Genomic DNA, 18435 nt, shown 5'->3' with positions numbered 1-18435 from the left:
AAACAAGACTTAAGAAAGGAAAATTCTGGTGCCTTTTCTCAAAAGCACATATTTTCTGATAAGCTAATTTAGTTGTTTGATTCATTTTTAAAATTTTTATTTTATTTTATTGTAAGGGTGATGTCAGAGGGTTACAGTTACATAAGAAGGGTAATGAGTACATTTCTTGTTGAATATTGTTACCCCTCCCTTGTTTATTCCCTGCTTTCATTCCCTTCAACCCCCTTCCCCCAAGCAGAACTTATTAATATAGCTATAGTTGCCAGAGTCTGAAAACTACCATCTTACAATCTTACTGTAGCTCTATAATAAATAAATTGATACTCTTAGAGAAGGAAACAGGGAAGGAGAGATATATATTGGCAGAAATTAATAACCTGGCACAATACTCAGGCATTGTTCATTCTTAGAAATCCTAATTCAATAGTTTTGGAACCGAGCCTTCTGTGATTTAGAGAACAGTGAACCAAATATATGGCTGATCCCATTGGACTCCTTATAATTGGAACCTCATATCTAAGCCAGGTTTTCAACAGTCTGTCTGCCAGTACTTGGAAGAAGAAACTTCTCTTAGAGGTGTAGATTCAGACAGACAGGCTCCTAGAATCTTTCATTTTAGAGCAGTGTGATCTAGGATAGGAATTCTAAATGGTTTTAGGAATCTTCATTCTAGTCCGCTCCATCTCATTTGCCTGGCCTGGGAACTCCTTTCCACCAAGAGCAGATATAAGACACTGTGCTTTTTGTGGTTTGTTTGTTTGAAAGAGATGTATATTTTAAGGAAATTACTTATGTAGTTATAGTTACAAATCCAAAATCTGCAGGGATGTCTGGAAGTGTGGAGGATAGCTGCAGTTGAAGTCCCCAAATTGGGAGAATTCCTTCTTAAAGTGGTCCATGTTTTTTCTAAGGTCTTCAACTTACTGGATAAAGCCTACTCACACTGAGTTGACTGGGTACTGTTTTACTGAAAACCTCACAATTTAAACACCAATCTAAATGACTTTATAGAACATCTAGAGTAACGTTTGACTGCAGATCTGGATACTATCATCAAGCCAAGTTGATATGTCAAATTAACTCTCTCTTTATGTTCTTGTTTCCTTTGCTAGTTTTTTTTTTTTTTTAACCTTTACCACTGGGCTTTATCCTTGGATTTCTTTTTTTTTTAATTTTTATTTATTTTTTTATTGTGAAAATACTGTACAGAGGGGTTACAATTAGATGGGCAAGATAATGAGTACATTTCTTATCAAACATTGTAGCCTCCTTTGTTTCCCCTTCCCATCCCTTCCCAGCCTCCCCCGCCCCCCCCCCAATCCTCCCCGCCCCCCACCACCAAAGTTGTAAAATTCGTTTTCGACCTGACAACTTGTACTTCTCATTGTTACAATGGGTCCACCTGTATCCTTATTTAAACGACTTGTTTTTCCCCTTCCCCTCCACAAATTATACCGACATCAAATACAGTGAAAGCACAGGTTATACTGTGGGGGAGGGACATACAAAGCAACAAAAAAAATCAGGTACCTTATAAATACATTAGAAACAATAGCAAGAAAGTAAAAACTGGGGTTGGGAAGGTGGCTCAGTGGTAGAGCACTTGCCTTGCATGCATGAGGCCCTGGGTTCGATTCCTCAGCACCACATAAGCAAAAAGAAAAAAGCCAGAAGTGGCGCTGAGCTGAGGAGCTGAGGGACAGAGTCCAGGCCCAGAGTTCGGGCCCCACGACCGGACCCCCCCCCCCCCAAAAAAAAAAAAGAAAAAGAAAGTAAAAACTACTGTGTCCTTATCTTGGCGACTCATCTCTTTTTCTAGTAGTTATAGAAACATCTTAAATGGTCTTTTTTTTACTTTTATTTTTTATTCTAATATCGCTGCTTTAGCAAAAGTATAAGGAAGTTTCCCTTGAAAGAGTATTGAATGATGATAACATTAGAAGAAGGGTATTAGAGTTAATGACTGACAGCCCTGAATTTAATGTATACAGTTGTGCTTCATAAAATGCAAAACAGGGATGGGAAGGTGGCTCAGTGGTAGAGCGCTTGCCTTGCATGCATGAGGCTCTGGATTCAATTCCTCAGCACCACATAAGCAAAAAGAAAAAAGCCGGGAGTGGCGCTGTGGCTCAAGTGGTAGAGCGTTAGCTTGAGCTGAAGAGCTGAGGGACAGCACCCAGGCCCAGAGTTCAGGCCCCGTGACCGGACCTCTCCCCCCCCCCCAAATAAATAAAAATGAAATGCAAAACAAATAAATTTGTACTATACTGTTTTGAGGATGTCTCCCACTTCATCATACCTTAGGTATAGGATCAAAATAGAATAGCCTTGGCCCTGAGAAGTGAGCATGTGATCAGGCTTGCGTGTGGATTTAGAAATGATGATGACTGCTTGCATTTTATGTAGGCATTCCCTTCTTAGGCTATTTTTCTCAATATCATAGACTGGGTAAGGATTTATGTCTTTCATGATACTGGAGACTGGAAAGTCTTAATTACATGACATTGTCATGCTTAGTATCTACTGAGGACCTTCCTGCTAGAGCCTAGCATGGCAGAAGAAAATGGAACAAAATTGCTATCTGGAGTCTCCCTCTCTGTATATAGCTACAAATGTCTCACAGAGGCCCCACTCATATGATTTCATCTAATCTTAATACCCCAAAGTACCACTTCTAAATAGCATTGTCATGCATTGGGCATTAAGACATTTGGGGACACATTCAAACCTTGGCAGGGTGACAGTCAGATGTGTGAGCAAAAGAGCTCTTGTTAGCTGTAATTGATCATATTCATGTTTCTTATCAGCTACCTGTATGAGAAAAGCTTGAGAATGAGAATACACACAACTAGGTATATTCCTTCACAAAGAAAATTGGGCAAGTTTTTAATTGGAGATCTACTATTGCAGTTTCTAATAGATCTTTGTTACTGTAGCTACTCATGTAAGAACAAAAAAGAAATGTGTAAGTCTGGTGTTGTTTAACAGACCAGTGTGCCCAGTCGAAAGAGCTACATCAGGCTGACAGAAAAGGTCAAAATTTTCACTTGTCTTATATTTAGTAATTGTACATCATATTCTCTCAATACCAATCATCAAGTATTTCTCTATTGTTCTATCTTTGCCAAATGATTTATTACACTGCTCCATTTACCATAAGGGATTTACCTATGAAACATATAGGTAAATAATTTAACACTTTTTTTCTAGAATGACAGAGCAGATAAAATGCATCTAAAAAGACTAGCATAAGACTGTTTTTAAAACTCTGTATTCGTTTCCTGATATCCATTAACTTTGGAAACATTTACTGTGAATTTCACCTTCTACCATGAAAAATGAAATAAAATGAAAGTGGTTTGAGGAAGCCAGTCCACTAGAAAGGCTTAAATTTATCTTTAAGATGATACAGACAAATCAATGTTGTGAGCTTTAGGCTAGAGTGTGCTAATATAATTATAAACATATGGAGTTACAGTTCTGTAAAGAAAATTTCTATTAAATAATAGCTAGAATAATTATTGCTTGAGAGTTTTAAAGACATCATAATCAATATGAATGTGTTGATACAAAATATAAATGAAGCAAGTATTCCATCTGGAATTAGAGAGATATTATATGGAAAGAACAGTTTTTGTTACAATATAGTTTCTGGGTAGTAAATGAAAATTTGGAAACAGTATAGAAGTAAGGTGAATGTTTTGTGGAGTTGCACTCTGTAGTGTCTTTATTAGCAATTCCACACTAGTTTTTAAGTACAAGATTTCCCTTAAGTATTTCCGAAATATTGTGGTTATAGTAGATTTGAAATGACATTGTTCCAGCAATCCCTCTAACTGACTAGACAATAGTAATGACCAGTTAAGTATGCTCTTAGAGGCTTCTGTAAAGTAAGAGGAGAGCTCATTACTAATATATAGCCCATTTCTGGGTTACATATTACTTTCTTAGGTATATCACTTACATAATGGGAGAAACTGCCATTTTGTGGGTAGCTTTTATAGTAAGGTAAATCTTCATAGACTTGAAACTAATAAAAGTACCCTCAGATCCAATGAAAGATTAAAAACAAGGTTAGAAATAGAAGAAGGCTAGAGCATCTTCCTCCCTTACTTCCCACATTGCTTCACACTCTGCTCATTCTCTATAACAAGTGAGAACAGATGTAAATGTGGCAGAGTGATTTTAATAGGTAAAGTGATTTTTAAATTGGTAAAGGATAGGTTCGTTTTGAATAAGATTATGTTTAGGAGGCTGAGTATTTGAGAGCCTTGATAGTTTATTTGCCACTTGGCTGAAATTTGTTATATAAATATAGCCATTAAAATGTATATATTTGTCAGATACAGTGGATAATTCAGTTGATTTATGCCTTGAGTTGTACAAAGAGATTTCAATTCAACATGTCAGCTTGCATCTTGAGAAATGTCCCCTTTCATGATTTTCCCTTATCTCCCCCAATCCTGTGAATCCCCTACATTTTCCTAGTTTCACTTGTATTTTATATTTAAAGATAGGATGTCCAGGGCTGGGAACGTGGCTTAGTGGTAAAGCGCTTGCCTTGCATGCTTGAGGCCCTGGGTTCGATTCCTCAGCTCCCATAAGCAAAAAAAAGCTGGAAGTGGTTCTGTGGCTCAAGTGGTAGAGCGTTAGCCTTGAGCTGAAGAGCTGAGGGGCAGCGCCCAGGCTCAGAGTTCAGGCCCACGACTGGACCCAAAATAAAATAAAAAAAAAAGGTAGGATGTCCACAGCTCATTTGTGTTTTGATACTTGAAAAGTTAAAAAGATAAATCTGAATGGAAAGAGTAGGCAGAAATGAAAGAAGTTAATCTTCCTGCAGTGTTGTTTTTGGAATCTACAGTTAGAATACTGGTAAATTTTTTTCCATTTAAAAGAAAGGATTATTTTAGACATTGTGTCTAATCTGTCTTTGAAGACAAATGAACAGTTTTACCTATAAGATGGAGAAAACATAGCATTATTTACTTAAGCCTCTGGAGATGCAATTTGTCATAAGAATATTTGTAAGCATTTCAAGTTTTCTAAAAGTTATATGTGTTTAGTTTTTTAGTTTCATGTCTTCTCTGTTCATTAGTGTTTACCATTTATTGTTATTGTATTATCACAGCTCTAATAATTACAATCTTATTATTGTAATAATGAACACTAAGGTGCCTGAGGACTGGAGCTATTCCCATGATAATAAAGATTTAATTAACCCTGTTTGTGCTGTGTATGAAGCCTTTCAGTAAAACTATGTTTTAAGTTATATTTCAGAACACTGTGCCTAATGTGTGGCCATCGGGGCTACAAAAAGGCCTTGAGTGGAGAAGGAGGTACTTTATCCTAGCAGGCCTTCGAGAGGCAAGTGAGAGTGAAATGTCAAGGTGTGAAGTGGTAGATTCAGCACAAAGGAGCCATTAAAAAGGAGTATGGCAGCTGTCAGGGCCTAGAGTGGGAAGATTTGACCCAGTTGAGGAGTAGGACTTAGGTGTATAGTGCTTCTCAATCTATTAAGTACAATGGGTTTGGGACTCTAGGGTCTATAAGGAAGGAAAAAGATAATGAAAAAAGTAAGGCTTCTGATCCCTAACCTTACCAGCATGGTTCTACTTTCTAATGTATATGTTTTATGCTTTATAGTTAAGAAATAGATTTAGCTGATAAGTTGGAAAAACAAGTTAGAAGCCCACTAAGCTGCACACACTATCTTGTATATACACTTCTCTAATTCGGGGAGAGGAAGGGTAAAAACAAAATGCTTAAATAAGGTTACAGATTGACCCATTGTAACAACGAGATGTACAAAACACTATGTTGAAAAGGAACTTTATAACTTGGAGGGGGGAGCAGGTGGGTGTAGTTGTGGAGGTGGGAGGGAAGGGATGGTAGAGGGAAAACAAAGGAGGAGGCAAAAATGCTCAATAGGAAATGTACACAGTACCTTGCTCATATAACTGTAACCCCTCTGTACAGTATTTTTACAATAAAGAATGTACAAAAAAAGGAAAAGAAAAAGATAACTAAAAAAATAAATTAGATAATTATGTGGTAATAGAAACTATAAGAGGGAAACTAAGGGAGAAGAGACTTATGAGAATACACAATTTTCACTCTAGTTCCCAGTTTATCTGACTACTGCATACTCTTTGGCTATTAATCCAACAAGATAAAAGGGCTACTAGAGATTTATTTCTGGATTTCATTATATAAAATACATGAAACTGTCCATACCAAATTCAGTGTATCTTATAAGGATTGGGTCACTTGAATTTAAAGGGTTTTAGTTAACTGTAAAGGTTCAGAAACCCTTGAAAAATCATCTGCTTGAAATAGATGGTGTCTTTAAAGCTTTAGCTTGTGATCTATCACCCTGTTTTCTTCTTTTTTGGTGTGTACTAAATTTAAGATAAAATGTGGAATTGAAGCCTGATACCTTTGAAAGCTATAAAATATTTATGGTTATTTTTAGGGAATTTATTTCCCTTCATTTGATATGCCAACTGCATTGAAAGTAAACTGGGGGATTATATCTTAGGCTTTTGTCTGGTATACATTTTACACTTAGGATGGTTTTAATTTTGTAAAGTAGTTGGCTAAAAGTGGTTCTTTGATTTCATGGTTAGTGTTGGGAGAGAAATACTCTCTGAATTTAAAAAATGTATGATTTTGTTATTTACTGACGCATTTCCTATATCAAGATCCTGATAGTTTGAACTGAGTTTGGTAGTTTTTAATCTAATCTGTTTCCATTATAGCTAAGCTGCTGTGAGAATAGGCCCCGTGGGAAGAACAAAATTAGCTTGGCAATTTTGCTTATTTGATCATGTGTATTTAACACCAGTTTTCATTTCTGATGCTACAGTAGAATTAGATCAAAAGCTAGTAACTTTAACACCCTCTTAAGTTTGTATCTCCTGTCATTCTGAACTTTGGAATATGTCTTTTCTTCTAGGTGAGGAATTTAAAATTGGAACAGGAGCAAGAAAAAAACAAAATTTTGTCAGAAGCACTGGAAACTCTAGCCACTGAGCATCATGAATTAGAGCAATCTCTGGTTGAAGGCTCCCCACCTCCCAGCATCCTTAGTGAGGACGAGTTCTATGATGCGCTGTCAGGTAACTCTAGAATCCTTCTTTCTGTATTATTGAGGATGTAGAACACACCATCTGAATGTCTTAGAGTTTCTCACAATAAACAGAAGTTTCAGTAAAGCTCCCCAAAGGAAGGTAGGTGTATGTATGTTTGTCTTTGTCTTTGTGTTTGTATCTGTCAAGACTGGAGTTTGGAGATTTGGGATGAAAATTCACTGATTCTGCCTATTTTGAGTATGTAATCTGTTCTAGGATTAGAATACTGCTAAAACTGCACACATTTGTTTTATGTCTTCACTTAGTAACCATTTATTAGCTACCTTCTGGTGTCAGGTGCTAGTATCTGTTCTAAGGAAAGAGAAGTGTGGATAGTTTCTGTCTTCAGTAGGTCTTAAAGTGAAGGATACTGATGAATAACACTTGCTTACAGCTCAGTATGTTTAGTGCCTAAGTAGAGGTGAGACAGGGTATAAGTGGATCAGAGAAAAGGAAGTGTGTAACTTTGTCTCAGAAATGTGTGTTAAAGGACAAGGTAACATCCTTAATGAACATGGACTTCCAAACCTGACACAGAGCTGTACGACCTGGGCACATTCCCTCTTTGATGCTTAATTTCTGCAGATTTAGAAATAGGATAATTACTCATTTTAGAAATAGGTTGCATGAGGAATAAATGAGTTCATAGTGCTTAGGATAGTGCCTGGGAGTACACAGTACTAAAAATTGGGAGATGTAGGTGGAACTGCTAAGGAATCTTTTTTTTTTTTTTTTTTTTTTTTTGAGCTAGGGTCTCGCTGTGTAGCCCTGACTAGTCTTGAACTTATGAACTTCTTGCCTTTGCCTTTTAAGTGTGGAATTATAAGCATGTGCCTGGCAGAGTTTTGAGGGTTTTTGGTTTGGTTTGGTTTGGTTTGGTTTTTGTGGGGAAGTTGAATTGGGATTTTATTGGGTTTGAATTCAGGGTTCCACACTTGGTTGGCCTTGCTTACTTGGCTAATACTTTACCACTTGAGCCATGCTTCCAGTCCTCTTCAGTTTTTAATGCCCTGATATGTTCACTTCCACATGTTATTTTAAAGCATTCACATACACATACATATATACTTTTTTAAAATGTAAGTTTCTAACTGGAAGTGTGGCTGAAGTTAAGTTCCTGTGAAAAGTTATGAGTGAAAAGGCTAGCCAGAGCTCTAGGTCCCGAGTTCAAGCAACAGTACTGCATGCCTCCCTCCACACCTCCCAAAAGTAGCATTATAACTATTATGTACCAACTTTTCATTGAAGAACTTCTCTTAAAAATCTTTTCCTTCATACTCTAGCTTACTCTTTTTTAAATATAGGTGAAAAGTTTTGATCCAGTAAAGTTGAACCACAGTTAACCATACTTTTGGTAGTCATTAGCAACTCTAATCACCTTTCTGCTAGTCAGTCATATTTTGGTTTTGAGGCTTGAACTCCTCAGGGACTTAATCTTATTAGGCAAGTGCTTTTCTGCTAAATGGTTAAGTAAACGGATTCAACCCAGACCCTGTTGGTCTCTTCACACCTGTCTGGTCACCTTTTTACATTTATCTCATCACCTTTCCCCCACTTGCTGCACCATGGCCACAGTACTTTTCACCCAGGGCTCAAGTGCAGTCATGCATTGGATAGTTGAATACAAAGCTAAATAAGAGCAAGTTCCAGTCTAAAAACCTATGTCTTATTTAAGGCTGAATTTTAATTCCTAAATCATAAAAACATTTAAAATAAAGCCTATCCTAATATCAAGATGAGAAAAATATTCTTAAAGATTATTCCTTTATTACAAAATGCTGAAACAAGGACACCCACGAGACACTATATATGTATAGCATCTTTACAATAAAATAAAAATTTAAAAAAATGGCTAAAACAAAAAGGATTATTCTTTTAAGCATTTTAAAGTTATTTTCGCTAGGTTATGTCACTTCCTTTAAGATAGCCAGGATGGAAATCACATCTAGGGATTTCCTATGGAAGTCTACGTGATTTCCTGTTTCCCTTTATCATGTCCTCTTCAGCTTTTTCAGATAAGCAAGATCACTGGAAATCTACTGAGATGGTGGGCCAGACAATCCTTGATGTAGATCTAACAGTGTAATAATTTTTCTATCCCTGAGGGATCTCTGGAGAAAATGATTTTTCTAGTGTGTTTAGTGTCTATAAAGATTTCATAAAATTCCACAAAGTAGACATCTTTCTTTCTCAGAATTTGGGTGAACTTCACAGGTAAACTTATTTAAAAGGAGATGAAACTAATGAATATCCTTTTGTCTTGATTGGGTGTTGTGTAAATGTGTGGAATGAAATGGTTATGCAAAGTAAAATTTCAAATACAGTTAAGGTGAACACTTTTGGATAAAGGGTTAAACAAGCATTATTGAAGCAAAAGATTTAATGAGTTATCAAACCCTAGTTTGTGGGAAAAATTCACCCTGTTAGCAAAGTTATAGAAATACTACATGGAAAAAGAATGATTTTATATTTTCTACCTACTCCGTTTTATTTTATTCATTTATTTGTTTGTTTTTTTCAGTTGTGGGGTTTTAGTGCAGGGCCTGAGAGCTGTGTCCCTGAGCTTTTATTGCTCTACCACTTTGAGGCACTGCCCTACTTCTGGTTTTTGAATAGTTAATTGGAGATAAGCGTTTCACCGGGCCTTTTCTACTTGGGCTGACTTTGAACTGTGATCCTTAGGTCTCAGCATCCTGAGCAGCTAGAATTACAGGCATGAGCCACCAGTTCCTGGCACTATATTTTTTATTTAATTTACCGTTATTCTGCCAAAGTTCTCACAAATTTTTCAATTATCAACTCTCTCTTGATATTCTGTATTGTTCTTCTAGGCAAAATTAATCTGTTAAAATGCTGAAATAAGGATATAGGTTGACCCATTGTAACAATGAGATGTACAAGGCACTATGTTGAAAATGAACTTTATAAATTGGGGTGGGGGTAGAAGTAAGGAGGTAGGGAGGGAAGGGATGGTAGGAGAAAAAGGAGGAGGTAACAACACTCGATAGGAAATGTACTCATTACCTTACTCATGTAACTGTACAGTATTTTCACAATAAAAAAATACAAAAAAAATTGAACTGGGTGATGGCTCAAATGGTAGAGTACTTGCCTGTAAACAGTAAGACCTTGATTTCAACTCCAAATCTGCAAAAGAAAAAACGAATAGGAACTCTTATGTACAACTACTTAAAGATAATAAAAATATTCTTTTTTTTTTTTTTTGTCGGTTGTGGGGCTTGAACTCTGGGCCTGGGTGCTGTCTATCAGCTCTTCAGCTCAAGGCTAGCGCTCTACCACTTGAGCCACAGCACCACTTCCATCTTTTCTGTTTATGTGGTGCTGAGGAATTGAACCCAGGGCCTCAGACATACGAGGCAAGCACTCTACCACTGAGCCACTTTCCCGGCCCAAGATAATAAAGATATTCTTAAAAATTAAAAAAGTTAATCTGTTACTTTCTTCCTTCAGTTTATATACTTCTTTTATAGATTTGTTTTGTACTTGTTTCTTTTAGATGAGAGGGATCATATAACCATTTGCATTTCTGAAGTGCTTAGCACAAGATCATCACCCTCTAAGAGCTTGATGAGCACAGGTGGTTTAATGAACGTTACTGGTATTTCTGTTCTTTTTAAAGATACATTGGTAATCAGTACAGAACCTAAGATTAGTTGTACTTACTGATCTCATGCATCTGTCTTTACTACTTTGGTTTCCATGGAGGGGGGTGAGGATAAAATGTTGTGAAGGAGGAAGAATGGATGAGATAGTGTCAAAGAAATAAAACTTGTACTCAAGGAACTTGAAATAAAGTTGGATCTATGAGAACAGCATAGAGAGACCTGGGGGACAAAGTAGCTAAGGGTGAAAAAACTAAAGGTTTTTTTTGTTTTTTACTCAAGGCTGGTGCTCTACCACTTGAGCCACTGCTCCACTCCTGGCTTTTTGGTAAATTGGAGATAAGAATCTCATGGACTTTTTTTACCCAAGTTGGCTTAGAACTTCAGTCCTCAGATCTGTGTCTCCTGAGTAGCTAGGATTACAGGTGTGAGCCACTGTCACCCAGCTCTAGGAAATAATTTTTAAGTGTTTATTACCAGTTAAATATTGTTGTTATTCTTCATAGTAGTATTAGTCTGAGATAACCATTTCATGGAAAATTTCTGCTCTGTGAATATTATGAGTTAAAAATGTTTTTCTTAGTGTGTTCACTTTCTTTTTTAGAAACACGTTGAGATAAGTTGCTCAAGAAAGGCTTTCTTGCTACATTTTCTTAATGCTATTTTGGTTGATGTTCATGAATAATGCATAAAACCTAATACTGTAGACTGAAGAAAACCAATAGATGGTTATATAATGAGACTGAAGTAAGTTTAGTTGAAAGGGCAGGTCATTGTTAAATCATTTATTTTTAAGTCAAAACTTGGAAAACAGGGGCTGGGAAGGTGGCTCAGTGGTAGAGCACTTGCCTTGCATGTCTGAGGCCCTGGGTTCGATTCCTCAGCACCACCTAAGCAAAAAGAAAAAAGCCGGAAGTGGCGCTGTGGCTCAAGTGGTAGAGCGCTAGCCTTGAGCTGAAGAGCTGAGGGACAGCGCCCAGGCCCAGAGTTCAGGCCCCACGACCCCCCCCCCCCAAAAAAAAAAAAACAACTTTGAAAACAGAAGGTGGTAATGTAATAAATTTGGTTTTATTTGGAAGACAGTAACATGTCAAATAAAAATTCAGTAAAAACAACAGACAATAGTTAATAAAAAGTAATAACATCCACACTATAAAATTTTATATACAGAAGTTACAGGATTTGAAGATAGTATTTTGATAAGAACTCTGAAGTGTATTATGACCTCAGTCATCCATGTATTGATTGCTTACTTCCCTCCTGTCTCTTTATTTGGTCATTCTTATCTCCCAGAATAACTCTGTGTGTTCCTAAGGGCAGAGACATTTTACTAAGTTAAAATTTTTTCCTATTTCTTAGCACAAAACAGGTTATTTGGTTGATACTGCATGTATAACAGATTGTATAATAGAGACTGTTACCATAACTAAATATCCTCTATTTGCAGTCTGTGTTACAACATTATAGAAGATGTGAAAGTAGAAGAGGCTCCTAATCTATTTTTAGGATTACAGAATTAAAAAAAAATACAACAGCTTACTCATGCTGTTTGTGTTATAGGTACATGTGGATGGATGTTATTTATTATTTTAAGTTTGGGGTTGCTTTTCTGGATTTTTAAAGAAATGTTTTTAGTTGACTAGTGTCTCCAGTAGTATTTATTAGAAAACCATGTACATTTTATACTATACTAAGTCTTGAGACTTAGATTTTGTTAACCAAACATAGTAAGTGCTTCTTACATGCCAATTGATTTGTTAGGCACAGAGATTCCAATATATGAAAGATCCAGGCATACCAATATATGAAAGATCCAGGCTGGATGTGGTGGTATGTGCCTGTAATTCCAGCTCTATGGGCATCAAAAGTTAGAAAAATTATTGTCTGAGGCTGGCCCTGGGCAAAAGTGCAACACAGTCTGAAAGATAACTAAAGCAAAAAGGACTGGGGCATAGCTCTAGTGGTAGAGCTCCTGTCCAGCAAGCATAAAGCCCTGAGTTCAAGCCCTAGTAATCCCACTCCTTACCACGTCCAAAAGAAAGATCCAGTCCCTGAAATCAGTAGGTTTGTTGGTAGTCTTAAGAGAGCCCTAAACATGAGACAGTGATATATGGTTCTCGGTGCATCGCTGCCGTTTACTCCCACTTGAATCTGAAGTTTGCTTTCTTGTTAACTGTCTCCTCCACAGTCTGTTTCATAAATCTCACAAACCACTGTCTGTTTTCTTTTGACTCCACTTCTCTCTGAAACCTGTATCTGACATATTATTACACCAAAGCATCTACTCCATTTGTTCCTTGTCCCTGTGTTCTCACCTCCTTCCTAATCAGGCTTAGATTGCATGGAAAATCATACGGTCATATTACTGCCTGTCTCTTCCTAGGTTGTAGTTGGCTGACCAAAGTCCAAACAATTTTTCTCCCATTTCCCCATTTCAGTTCCCAAGTAACAAGTGCAGGTTCATGTTGATGGTCTTTTGCTTTAAATCCATAGCTATTCATTTCTGCTTTCCTGGTGTTTCCCCCACCCCCCAGAAATCCTTTTACACTTTCCTAATCTGTTATCTCGACATGCTTATCTCATATTTCTACTCTCACCTAAAGTTGCTTCATTCTACTCTATATTAAAACACTGTTTATATCATTGAGAAATTCCTCACCTCTACTACCAAAGCCATCAACACACTTGCAACCTACAATGGAGGAAGTTAATGTCCCTAACTGGAGCTGCCAACTCTTCCTTTTATATCGGAGCTCCCAGGCCCTTTCATTTGCATAAAGATCATCATGCTGCTTCTTCTCTCCTTGGTAATTGGTTATTCCTTGTCCTCATCATACCTTAAAACAACAAAAAACTTCTTGAGCTGAGTGCCAGTGGCTCACACCTATAATCCTAGCTACTCAGGAGGCTGGTTCAAAGCCAGCCCAGACAGGAAAGTCCATGAGACCCTTATCTCCAATAAACCACTAGTGGTGCTGTGACGCAAGTGGTAGAGTGCTAGCCTTGAGCTGAAGAGCTCAAGCACAGCATCCAGGCCCAGAGTTCAATCCCAAAACAAAAGAACTTCTTGATTCCATTTCACTTTCCTGTCCTGTCATTCCTCTTGAACACCTCTACTTAAACACCCGCTCCTACCATGGAGCTGTAGCTGCTCTCAACTAGGCCTTCATTATTCTCTGCCTAAACATGGTCCTTTCTCTGTACTCTTCTTGGACTCAGAATGTAGTTTCCAGACCTTTTTTCTCTTTCTGTACTTTGCAGATTCTTTGTACTCACATTGTTATCTCTGCACCAGTAATACAGACTTCAACTGAAAGCTTACTGTATCTAAGGGAATACGACTCTTCAGGTTTGCAAGTCCCTAGGAGATTCATATGCACATCAAAACATGAACAATACTACTGAGATGACCTCAGGTTGTCCTGTGTTTCATATACATTCCATATTCTGTTAACTCCACAGTTTGTATCTCTAGCATCTATCTTCTAGACCTGCCTCTGCCTCTCTCTTACCTGCTTTCTCCAGTCACACTGACTTCAGTACTAATTCTTGAACTTGCCAAGCATGCCCTCTCAGGCCTTTGTTCATTATGTCCTCTGCCTACAATCTCCTTTCCCAGATATTTTATAGTGTTAAATCTCTTAATTCTTTCATTTGTCTGTTCAGAGAAATTCTTATTTCCTTTTCTGCTCCCCTCTCCAATGGCATCTTTCATGTAATAAGCATTTGCTTATTGATCTCCCACAACTAGAATATAACTACTCAATGTGAGTGGGGTGGGAGGAGGAGGCTCTTTTGGGCTCAATAAATACTGGTTGGTCAAGTAAGTGAATCAGTACTCTGATTAAAGCAGTTCAGAGGAGAAGCAGTTAAGCGAGAAAGTTGGAGACGGCATCTCAAAATAACATTTAAGCACTGTACTAAAAGGTCAGTAAGAGGTCTCCAGACAGATGAGCGGGAACGAAAAATATAGGTACAGGTAGCAGAAAGTTTTCAGATCAGTCATGAATGTTTCAGGCTGAAGTAGGGCCAAGACTATTATGAATGCTAATGGGTAGTGACAGAGGATAGATAAAACCAAGGTGCCATTTAGGAACAGCTTGTATTAAGTCTTGTGATAATATTTTACTGAAGAATTTAATTTATATCTTAGACAGTTGGGAGCCATAATTTAATTATGAAGAAGAATGTCAGATTAGTGTCTTGGGAAGTTTCATTCTTTTTGTAACCATTGCGGAATCTTAGAGTATGATTGCTTTATATTAAAAATTAGAGATTCAAAGAAAAGGAGGAATGGCCCCTAGTCATATTCTTAGTCTATTCCTAATAAAATACTTGCATTTTATTTAAGAGGGAAGATTGACTTGAGATCCCAGGATCCTAGATGAAAGCTCTGAATACTAGCAATGTTCGTGAGAATGAAATGTTTCTCTTCTCTTCTCTCAGTTTAGTGGACAGTATCCTCTGACCTTTGTTCAGGGGTCCCAGAAGCCTAGTCAAATTTTTGTATACGTTTATATAATTGATTTTGTTACCCATTCCCTTGGTTAAACTTCCAGCTTTGCATCCCTGTCAAGCAATGATTCTGGCATGTGCTCCAGGCTCCGGTGTTTGAGCAAGTAAAATTCCAAGATACATTTTCAGAGCTAAATGGGTGGAATTGAAGACTAGTTACTTGATAAGAGATATCCATAGACTTTCTATTGTTAAGTTAATTTTTCCCCTATTCCTTCCTATTTACTGAAAATTTCCATATAGTCTAGAGTACCTCAAATTCTATGCTCTGTGATAGATAGACTATCATACTTGTTGTCTCCTATAGTTAGGCCACTAGACACTATGAAAACTATAAATTAGTATATGCTCCTTTCATTCCTTCCCTCCTACAAATCTCATTGTCTAATCTTTTCTTTCTCCCTGTTTCCTGCCATGATATTCACCCCTTTCTTTTGACCCCACAAGTATGATGCTGCCTTGCTCTCCTTTCTAGCCATGCTAGGTAATCTGATCCACATACCTTGTAAACCCTCTGGTCCTGTCATGGCAACTCATCTTCTGTTTTCATCTGTCTGAACTGTATATTGTCTTCACATTGTATATCAATAGGTATGCTGGAAAACTGCCCTAGAATAAGCTTATGTTCTAATCTCTGGAATTTATAAGTATTATTGTATTTGTTAAATGAGATTTTTGTGATTTAAAAATTTTGAAAAGAGATCACTGCAAGTTATACAGTTTTTATCTAAATCATAACAAGTATCCTTAGAGAGGTAGAAAGAGATTAGGCAAAAGTTGATATGAAGATGGCAGCAAAGATTGGAATGATGTGGCCATATGTCCAGGAAAACTGATAGCCACCAGAGTTGACAGAGGCACAAAAAGACTATCCTCTGCAGATCAGAGTGTGTGGTCCTGTGAACACTTTTGTTTTGACTCAGTAAAAATGACTTTTAAGCCCTCAAACCTGTGCTAATTACATTACAGTGGCAATGGGAAATGATACATCAAAGCTGTGGGTAAGTCTAAAACAAATCTTAATCACTCCACAAACAGCCACTGACTCCCTATCACCAACAGATTGAAATCCAGTCTATCTGATATGACCCAGTTTAATGCCAAACCTCTAACTATGCTTTTTCTCTCTGACTCTTCTCCTTTCTAGCTGCAGAAGGTAATCTGGCCCATACACCTTGTTCTTTCCAGCCCTGGAATGGCAGGTTTCATCTGTTTCAGGTTCCTGTTTCTTTCCTGGTAAATTATTATGGTAGTCTCTTGGCAGTCACCTTTAGCTCATCTTGATTTTAGTTTGTAATTTATTTTCTGAAAAGTTTTCTTTGGGCTCCTTATATTTGGTGTGTCTGTGTGTGTGTGTGTGTCTGTATGTTTCAGCTCCTTATATTTGGGTGTGTGTGTGTATGTGTGTATTTGGGCTCCTTATATTTGGAGTGTGTGTGTGTGTGTGTGTGTGTGTGTGTGTGTTTCGGCTCCTTATATTTGGGGTGTGTGTGTGTCTCCTGGAGCTTGAACTAAGGGCCTGGGTACTATGCCTGAGCTTTTGTGCTCAAGGCTAGCTAGCACTCTATTTCTTGAACCACAGCTCTGTTTTTGGCTTTTTGGTGGTTACTTGGAGGTAAGCGTCTCATGGCCTTTTCTGCATGGGCTGGATTTGAACTGCAATCCTCAGATCTTAGCCTTCTGAGTAGCTAAGATTACAAGTGTGAGCCACTTTTACTTATTTTTTTTTTGTTGTTGGTGGTGGTGATGGAGCTTGAACTCTGGGCCTGGGTGCTGTCCTTCAGCTCTTCAAATCAAGGGTAGCACTCTACCACTTGAGCCACAGCACCACTTCTGGTTTTCTGGTAGTTTATTGGAGATGAGTCTCATGGACTTTCCTGCCTGTGCTGGCTTTGAACCATAATCCTCAGGTTTCAGCCTCCTTAGTAGTTAGGGTTATAGGTGTGAGCCACTGGCACCCAGCTACTTACTTTCTTTTTAAGTTTATGCATTTAACTTCAAAGGATGAATAAAAGTTGGCACTGACATTTTAAGTTGTACCTTAGGTTGCTCTGAGCTTTTTTAGAACATACCTTGTTCATGGAAAACCATAAAAAAGGTATTATATTGAGCCTGTGAGGTTTCTGGCCATTTCCTGTTACCTTAAGTAACAGGAAGAAGCATAATTTGGACAATATCCATAGTTCCTCCACATTTTATTCCATTGTACTATTTGTTCTCAGGCTACTTTTGAAAGGTCATGCTAGGAAAAAAAAAGAGCTTGCAAGAATTGCTTGTATGTTTATATTGTAAACTTTCTGACCTCTTCCAGCCTTTTAATATAGTAGGAAAAAAATAAAATCAGCATGAGAAAACTTCTTTACTCTGAAAGGTACAGTAGAGGCAACTATCTTCTTAATTCACAGTAATTAGTCATGGCTAACAATTTCAGTGCCATTTTGGTGAGAACTGGAGCTGTGTTAATCACCTTTTGTCACCCTGGTAAAATACCTCAGTAAGTCAGTCTAAAAGAGGACTCATCTGTGTTGGCGTATGGTTTCAGAGGTTTCAGTTCATAGTCAGGTGGTTACATTGCAAGGGCTCTGTTGTGAGGCATCATGGTGGCAAGGGCGTTGGACAAAGGAGGCTGCTTACCTTACGTTGTGCTGAAGCAGAGAGAATGGAAGAGGCTGGGGACAAGAAGATACATATTGTAGAGGCAGGTCCCCAGCCACCACTTACTATTTTAACTTATCTAGTTTAAGTTGGAACTAACTGTATACCAGGTTTTCCATTTTCCAGCTTTAGGGCTTTCTATTTTGTCTATTTACTGTCTTGCATTAGGGCTGGAAGACCCTAATCCTGGAAAATAAAAATTTTCCCATCAAAATTTCAGGAAGTAATGTCAATCTGTTTCATAAAATCCCTTACTCTGCTTTTTCAGGGATCTATAAAGTATCCTGAAATTTTTTGACTTGACTTTGCATATTATAAAAACATATATACAGTGGGAAAGTACAGTGGGAAATAATAATGAAAGGCTAACATCTGATATTAAGCTACATAGATTGTTAGAATAAGTTTATGTTGCCTTATTTAAAACTAGAAAAGGGGCAGGTGCTGGTGGCTCATGCCTGTAATCCTACCTACTCAGGAGGCTGCGATCTGAAGATCAAGGCTCAAAGCCA

At 37.6% G+C, this 18435-nt stretch overlaps 1 protein-coding gene across 4 annotated transcripts in view; it reads left to right on the top strand.

The window, feature by feature from the left end:
• Osbpl1a (oxysterol binding protein like 1A) overlaps positions 1-18435 on the top strand; it is a 244204-nt gene that overhangs the window by 145463 nt on the left and 80306 nt on the right. For all 4 annotated transcript variants that reach the window (XM_042675295.1, XM_042675297.1, XM_042675296.1 and 1 more), the window contains one exon: positions 6956-7118. In XM_042675295.1, coding sequence (XP_042531229.1) covers positions 6956-7118 — 163 coding nt within the window. The remainder of the gene's footprint in view (positions 1-6955; positions 7119-18435) is intronic.

Source organism: Dipodomys spectabilis, unplaced genomic scaffold, assembly GCF_019054845.1.
Source record: "Dipodomys spectabilis isolate Male_0828 unplaced genomic scaffold, ASM1905484v1 ptg000024l, whole genome shotgun sequence".
Taxonomy (NCBI): domain Eukaryota; kingdom Metazoa; phylum Chordata; class Mammalia; order Rodentia; family Heteromyidae; genus Dipodomys; species Dipodomys spectabilis.
The sequence above is the reverse complement of the archived record's forward strand: the minus strand, read 5'-3'. Positions and strand labels throughout refer to the sequence as shown.